The following is an 8,854-nucleotide window of genomic DNA, read 5'->3' on the forward strand; positions in this document are numbered from 1 at the left end:
ATGGCTGCTGAGAACTGCACTGTGTTTACTAACTTCATACTCTTAGGACTTTCTGGCCGACAGGATGTGCAGCGGGGGCTCTTTGTGCTCTTCCTGCTGGTTTATGGCATCACCGTGATCGCCAATATAGGGATGATCCTGCTGATCAACATGGACCCCAGACTCCACACACCCATGTATTATTTCCTGAGCAACCTGTCTTTCTGTGATGTCTGCTACTCCTCCACTGTCACTCCCAAGATGCTGGTTGATTTCTTGTATGAACAAAAAAGGATTCCATATAACGTATGCTTTCTTCAGATGTTTCTGTTTGGGTTCTTTGCAGCTGTGGAGTGTGTCATGCTGTCTGTCATGGCATATGACCGTTACGTAGCCATTTGTAATCCACTTCTTTATACAAGTGCCATGTCCAGGAGAGTGTGCCTCCGGCTCGTGGCCTTTGCCTACATTGCAGGTTTGATGGATAAGACAATCTTCACCTCTTGCACTTTTCCATTATCACTGTGCAATTCCAACATCATCAATCACTTTTTCTGTGACATCCTACCCTTACTCGCCCTCTCCTCCTCAGATACAACCATCACTGAAATAGTGTTGAACATTTCCTGTACCTGTGTTGTTGGGTCCAGCATCATCACTGTCCTCCTCTCCTACAGCTACATCCTAACTACCATCCTTAGAATGAACTCAGCAGAGGGCAGACGCAAAGCCTTCTCTACCTGTGCCTCCCACCTAACCACTGTGGGGATATTTTTTGGAACACTCTTTTGCGTGTATTTCAGACCCAACTCCAGTTACTCCATGGACACGGACAAAGTGGCTTCTGTTTTTTACACAGTTGTCATTCCCATGTTAAACCCACTGATCTACAGTTTAAGGAATAAGGATGTGAAAGGTGCCCTGAGAAAAGCACTGGGCACTAAGTTATGTTCTGGGTGAAAGCATGTTAACTCAAAGAGTTTTTATTTAGAAATATTGAGAGCTCAAGTTCAGGTACTTTGACATATCCCCACTTTGTCCCCCCTCCCTACCCCCACTGATGCTCTCACCTGCCTCCTGGTGTCTGTGTCCATTGGTTAGGCTTATATGCATGCATGCAAGTCTTTTGGTTGATCTCTCCCCCTTATCCCTACCCTCCCCTACCTTCCCTCTGAGGTTTGACATTCAGATCCATGCTTCTCTGTCTCTGGATCTGTTTTTGTTCATCAGTTTATGTTGTTCATTATATTCCATAAATGAGTGAGATCATGTGATATAACACTTAATCTTCTCAAACTAAGGAAGAGGACAATAGTTTTATTATACTGTTTTGCAAAGAGGGTCTTTTTATACCACTCTCTCTATTCGTGGGTATGTCCCAGAGAGATATAGGCACAGTCACATCTCTCCCCATCTCAATTAAATTTATCCTCCTTAAAGTTCCATTTAAAAAAAAATGAGTTTAATAAACTTGCTAAACCAGAGGGAATTTTGGCAGTTTAATTTAGCTCATTTTTGGCTTCTTTCTAGGTACTAGCATCATACTGTAAGTTTTATATCATAACACCTAGAAGTAATAAGTAGTAAATAATAAGAATAAATTTAAATCATCCTGCCTAACTCTAAGTTCCATAAATACAAGGTCTTTGCATGTCTTGTTCACCATTATTTCTACTTTTCTATTTACAATGCTCATTTTCAGGATGCCATTCAAAAACATTCATTGCAGCAATATTTACAATAGCCAAGACTTGGATACAGCCCAAGTGCCCATCAGTAGATGAGTAGATAAAAGAGTGGTGGTACATTTACACAATGTAATACTACTCAACCACACATAAAAAGCAATTTTACCTTTTGCAACAGCATAGATGGACCTGAAGATTATTATGCTAAGTGAAATAAGCCAATCAGAGAAAGGCAAGTATCATATGATTTCACTTATATGGGGAATCCAGTGAACAAAATAAACTAACAGAGACAGACTCATGGATACAGAGAAGACTGACAGCTGTCAGAGGGGAGAAAGTTGGGGGCTAGATAAGAAGAGTGAGGGATTGAGCAAAGAAAAAAAAAGACTTCTGGACACAGACAACAGTGCTGTGATTACCAGAGGGAAGTGGGGTGGAGGGCGGGAGGAGAAGGTAAAGGGGAGATAAATGGTGATGGAAAGAGACTTGACTTGGGGTGGTAAGCACACAATACAATGTACAGATGATGTTTTCTAGAAGTGTATACCTGAAACCTGTATTTTATTAACCAATGTCAACCTAATAAATTCAATTAAAAATTATCGACTGAATAAATGTGTGTTCCCCTGCAAGACTGATATAAAAAGGAGCCTTTATTAATGAAGAAGGGAAAAAACCTTTCTTTGCTTAATTTAATTTTTGTATGTTCACCTTACACAAAATCCACCTGTACTTTTTCTTTTGGCCCAAGCTGTGTATCAGAGACCGGGATCATTTGATGTAGAGAACTTCTTGAATCCTTCATTTCTGAACATTCTGTCACAGGGATCAGCAGGATCAGCAGTTCTAGATTAAACTTTTTTAATTTTAATTGATTTTAAAGAGGGGGGGGAGAAAGAGAGAGAGAGGAACATCGATGTGAGAGGGATATATCCATTGGTTGTCTCCCATAGGCACTCTGACCAAGGAGGAACCCACAGCCTAGGTGTGTGCCCTGATGGGAAATTAAACCTGCAACCTTCTGATGCACAGGACTATGTTCCAACCAACTGAGCCACACCAGTAAGGAAGCGGTTCTAGATTTATATTGCACTTCATAGTCTTGACATCAGACTGTGGCTTCTCCTTCTTGCCCTCACTTTGGAGAACAGATACATGTTCTTGACAACTATACAGAAACTGCATGAATGAAGTTGGGGATATGGGACCTTGACCTTCTCTAATGGCTACTAGAAAAGAGAACCTTATCTCCCTTTACATGTTCATGGCATTATACTAATTAATTTTTTAAAAGGAAATGAAATACCCAGAGTTATTAACAAAAATTTATGTTCAATGAAATAAAACAAAGAACAAATAGTATTTACATTGCTATTCTATTTGCAATGACTTAAATTGGTTCTCTGTGTATCTGTGAAATAAACTGAAACTGTGTTCTGAACACAATTTTGATAGTAGTCATTACTTAGTGGTTGGATGTTAAGCAATGCTAAAATCTATTTTAATAACTTAAGGTAATTGTACATGAGGTTTATACTATTATTGATTAGCTATTAATCCAGTTATGGAAAACAATATGCAATTTCAGGTTTTCAGAGTACTCATTAATTATTATTATGCCTAAACAAAATGTACAGAGTAGTCATTATTGAGCTTAATCTGCTTTCCAAACTAGAGAGAGTATTAATAAATTCATTTGCAAAAAGTTCTTTTTATACACCTTTTCTCTGTTCACGGGTATGCCCCAGTGAAATAACATAACCTCTCCACCCATGTCAATTCAAATTTTTCTTATTATGATTCAATTTTGTTAATGAGTTTAATAAATTTGCTCAGGTAGAATATGGTATTAGTGGATTATATGAGGTATGTTTGTATCCTTCCCATGTACCAGGATTAGCCAATAAATATTCCATCATCACAGAAATATATAAGTAGTAAAAAATGAATAAGAAAACTTTTAAAAGCTGCTGCTCAAACTCATAGTCCATAAATGCAAGTCCCTTTTCTGCCTTGTTCACAATATTTCTACTTTGCTATTTATAATGTTCAGCTCCCGCATGACATTTTAAAACATTTATTGAATAAATGAATGACTGTCCCCTACAAAATTGATGCATTTGAGCCTTAGTATATTCATCCCCCCAAAAAATTCTTTTTATTTTATTTTAGAGCTTTTGTAATTTTTTTTTAAATCTCAATTTGTTTTATTTGATTCTAGTATGTCATCTTACAGAGATTCATCTCCACTGCTTCATTTGGCCTCAGCTGAGTAAATATCAGGTGCAGGGATCATTTGATGTCCAGAACTTCTCAGATCCTCTATTTATCCTCACTCTGCCCCAATTATATCAACAGACAGCCCCAGGATCAGCAGCTCTAGATTTACATTGCACTTCAGAGTCTTCCCATCACCCTGTGGATTTCCCCTCTTTTTCTCATTCTGGTGAACAGATATGGTCCTACTGACAACTCTACAGAAGCTACATAAACGAAGGTTGGGGATAAAGGAGCAGAGCATTCTATAATGTCACTGGGAGAAAAGACTCCATCTCCCTTGAAGTGTCCATAGCATTGCATTAGTTAAAATCATAGAAATAAAACTAAAACGCCCACTTTATAAAGTTTAAGTTGTAAGGGAATAATTATTAATAAACGTATGTATTTAAAATTTTAAAAAATAACAAAGTAGTATTCACATTGGTGTTCAATTTGCAACAATTTATATTTGCTTTCTTTACACACAGATAGGGAATTTAGAGCTAAGAAGGTTGTATAAACCAAACTTGTTACTCCTTCAGTCTCCCAAACTTACACCCATTTGTCTTGTCAATTCCCAAATTTTTCACACATTTGTTGTTTTTCTGTCTAAAAGGTACATAAACTGCGTCCTTCAGTCACCTCTTTGAGTCTCACATTTGGTATGGGTCTCCTCTACATGCAAAATTCCATTTGTCTTTCTCCTGTTAATTTTTGTTATGCCAATTTCCTATTAGGCCAGTCAAAGAAAACAGAAGAGAAGAAGTAAAAAGTTTGCCACCCCTACACGGTCAAAAAAATCCTTGCAATGAGTACAGCTGATGTGTACTTGTGGGAAGGAATCCGACAATGACTAATGAAAATAGCAATATGTGAGATTGCCATATTTCTAAGTGAGAAGTGAAGGAGATGTTTCAGAGGTGGGAGAAACAGGCTAAACAATGAAAAGGAGATGGAAACCTAAATTCATTAGACATCTGCTTTCACTAGAGGAGAACGTAGGCCCATGGAGGCCATGAAGCACAGCATTGAAATAGTCTGGTAAATGTCTGACACTGACCAATTTAGTCAAGAGAGTGAAGAATTAAAGTTGAGCCTTTGCTAATGTTGTTGCAGCATTCACAGGGGAAAACACAGAAGCGGAATCTAATTAATCGTGTTCTCACAACACAGAAGAGTGAAGGCAGAGGCTTTAGAGATTTGTCCCAACAGTCAAAAGGCAGAAATAAAACTCAATCTGCCTATTGTTGGTGTGCCAGAGATAAGGACAGAAACACTTGCTCATTTCAGGTAGGTTTCTAAATGGCTTAATGTAAAGAATGTAGGGCAAAGAAAAACCTTACTTTGGGAAAAAATGAAGAATCCGGTTTGGGAATTTGGTTAATGATTCATTTTATATCTGAATACTCAGTTAAATAAATTCTTCCTTCAAATGGCTAAAGATATTTCTCTGTTAGACCTGTGTGAATTTGTCTGACCTCATTTGTCACTAGTATAAGAAAGTTAAATATTTTATTTATATTTTAATAAAGGTTCATAAGTAAACCATTACCTTTTATCACTGTACAAGAGAATCACTGTACGTTTGCTCTTGTGTTTTGCAAGTAATAATAGAGATAACACATTAAAAGTATTCATGCCATAGTTTTTGTCTAGAAAAAAAAAAAAAAAGACCACTCACTGACCACATTCAAATTTTCATATATCAATAGATACACATGAATATACTGATTTTCATGGAAATGAGACAGAATCCTATATATCTCAAGAACATTTACTTTTTATTTTTTCTGTACCTATTTTTATTTAAATGGAACAGACAGCTTAAAATGAAAAGATATGTCAATTTCCACATTTTATTTGGTTTATACTTCTTATCACATCTCTTTGGTTTGAAGGGAATTTTCCCTTTTGGCAAAGATCAGTCATCCAAATGCGTTCTAAGTGCTCCCACACACCAGGGAAGTTGAGGGATAGAATCCTTCTGCAAAAGGTGTTTCAGGTTTCAGTAAACACTATGATGCCACACACGGAAACGGTAGCATAAAAAGTTTCATTTAGGTGAGCAAAGGGGGCAGGAGGGATGGAGACATCTGTAATAGTGTCAACAATAAACATATAATAATAAAAGAAAAGAAAGATAATTTTTGTCATTTACTAACATAGGTAGTACCATTGTCAGTGATAAAACTAGAGTTTTTTTCTTTAGTGAAAATCTATCACATTGGACATCTATTAATGTTAAAGCGTTAGACAGTCTCTGAAATGTTTATGTTCTTTTTTAAGTTCAGAGTTTAGTGTTGGGATGTGTTCATTCTGAAAAAATATTTGCTTTAAAAAACGGAACATGATTATATTTAATGCACAATTTTCATTCAACCAAAAAGTAAAACACTACAGAAAAATAGTAACAAAAATAGGGTATTTTACCTGCAAAGCATGAGAAATGGTAAACATCTTTAGTCTTAAACAAGCTCTTAGAAACCAGTAACAGAGACTATAATCCAAGGAAACTGGAAAAAAGAAAATGAAATAATACAAGTGATGATCAAGGATTCAGCATTTATGATGATTGTGCTAAACAGTGACAGAATAATTTATCTGCAATATCACACTGTCACAGAATTAAAACACTGACATCTAATGTTTTTCAGTTTTAAACAGTGTTGTACAGTTTTAACTCTCACAACTGAACACTAGGAGACAGATTGATGAGGAGAACCTACAATTAGGGGGAAAGCTAATTTTTCATCAAAATATAAATTTTGACTATGCTTTGCCCTGGCAATGCTAATTCATTGAAATTATTTCAATAAACTAGTTGAGCAAATTCAAAATGAGTTACATAAAAACATGTTTAATGCAGAGAAAATATGTAGCCAGTATATGCGCCCTAAATACTACTTGCCTATCAATTTATTAACACAAAGGTAATGCAAAAAAAATCCAATAGTAAATAATAGTGTATGGAGTACAGAAAAAATAAGTATATGACTTCAAAAAGTATATATATATATATATATATATATATATATATATATATGTATGTATACATTTAAGAGGTTGTATAAAAGCAAAGATTATCTACTATCAGATAGTAGACAACTGCAGGAATCCATTTTTAAATCTTTAGCAGCTTATTTTAGACAATATGGTTTCAAGAAATGTTTTTGAAATGAGTAAAGCATACTAGATTCACAGAATGTTTAATTAAATCATTATTTTTATGTTGTTAAAATACTACATTGCTTATACTACAGAGGTATTTTGGGGCATCTACTGAGCTTTCTTTTCCTGTTCCTGCAACAGAGAGGCTGACTTAAACCTGGTTTCCTTGGTAGCACTGTCATGCACTTATATGATAATGGCCATCTCTCAGGATCAGACAACCATTTTCTGGAAGAAAGATTATAACTAGGCAGTTGTTCACTTAGTATTAGGCTTAAGTACACCAGTGATATCAGGAAAGCCATGTAGATACAGATATATTTTCTTTATTTAATTTAAACACATGCACATAGATATAATCACATGAAATGTCAGCTTGGATTGGGGAGGTGGTAGCTCATTTTTAATTATTTTAAAATTCTAACTTCTATTTTTTTACATTTTTTAAAATATATTCAATTTTACATGGAAAACATTTCTTGATGTATCTAGAGAACTTAAGACCAAGGGTTTGGAATCCTGCACATTGATCACTAGATCCTTATTCATATATTCTTTTTCTCACATTTATATACCCTCAACTCCACTTTATATTCCCACAGAACTAAGGAGGTCACACATATTATATGCAACAAACTGATTGGGTAAAATATGGCAGTGGGATGTAGAATTCCATTGGCCTCCCAAAAATCACCAACACCATCAAAGGGAGGCTGAATTTGGAGATCTTCACGTGAAATAAGAGTCAGTGAAAATAATAAAACAAAATTACAATTTCTAGGGAATTGGTGTGCGGGTACAGTTTAGATATGAATCTTTCTAAAATAATGGGATTGTGCACCAGTGAGTATTTTTAAATGTCTTAGAGATCTGATCTGTTGGTGAATAACAGATTATGTGGATTCCAGTAAATTAGAGTTGAAGGGTTCACACAGTAGTCCATAATCTCTTTCTTTCTTCTAGGTCACCTGTGCTAATAGTATCCCAAAAGCTTTCCATCATTTTCCCTGAGCAACAGCTGCTGTGAGAAGAGGCATGGATAGAACTGGCATATTTCTGACTGGGAACCCTAACATAACGTTCTCAGGGTCCCTCCAAAACTACTCCAGCAAGCACCACCCTCACTGCTCCACTGGGTCCTGGATCACAGACCTTTTCTATGCCTTGTTTGTTAAGGCTGAATAGGACCTGAGGGGCTGATGGGGTATTGGAGAACTGTTATATCTAGGAACCTGTAATCACTCTGCCTGCTTCACAATTGGATTAACGAAAAATAACAAAGAAATATATTCATTACCTGAACCTCTTACTAACTGCACTTGTCCATTACAGCATAGAATAGTTCTACAACACTAAAAAGAAAATCAATATTGTCAGAATATGTGGGTTATCTGGACCAAATAATGTTAAGAGCTATTGCCTAGACAGAACATTGAGGACATCCATTTCTTAATATAAGATAGAAATAGTAAAAATTATCATAAGTACTAAATAGGTTGGTGTGAAAATAGCATGATTGATTTTGAATGAAAGTGCACTGCAAACTCTATCCAGTGCAATACAAATGTAGGCAATATTATTAGCATAATTACTTCAAAAATTTGTAATAAATTGGGTATATTTCAAGGAGAGTCATTTTACCTAAAGCATACATAGCAATGTTTATCTCTTCTTCTAGTTACTGAAAAAATGGTAATATGATGATAACCCCACTTTCACTTCCTTCTTTAACGTGAAGGGGTTTCCAGACCTGAGTG

At 35.7% G+C, this 8,854-nt stretch overlaps 1 protein-coding gene across 1 annotated transcript; it reads left to right on the forward strand.

Annotated features, from left to right (window-relative positions):
* On the forward strand, positions 1 to 939 carry LOC308258027 (olfactory receptor 5AR1-like; the record flags this gene model as incomplete). The annotated part of the gene is made up of 1 exon (XM_080688258.1): positions 1 to 939. One exon carries the CDS (start codon positions 1 to 3, stop codon positions 937 to 939), a length of 939 nt encoding a protein of 312 aa, XP_080544384.1.
* Between the last annotated feature and the right edge of the window lie 7,915 nt (positions 940 to 8,854).

This window comes from Plecotus auritus (assembly GCF_963455305.1).
Source record: "Plecotus auritus genome assembly, chromosome: 9".
Classification (NCBI taxonomy): domain Eukaryota; kingdom Metazoa; phylum Chordata; class Mammalia; order Chiroptera; family Vespertilionidae; genus Plecotus; species Plecotus auritus.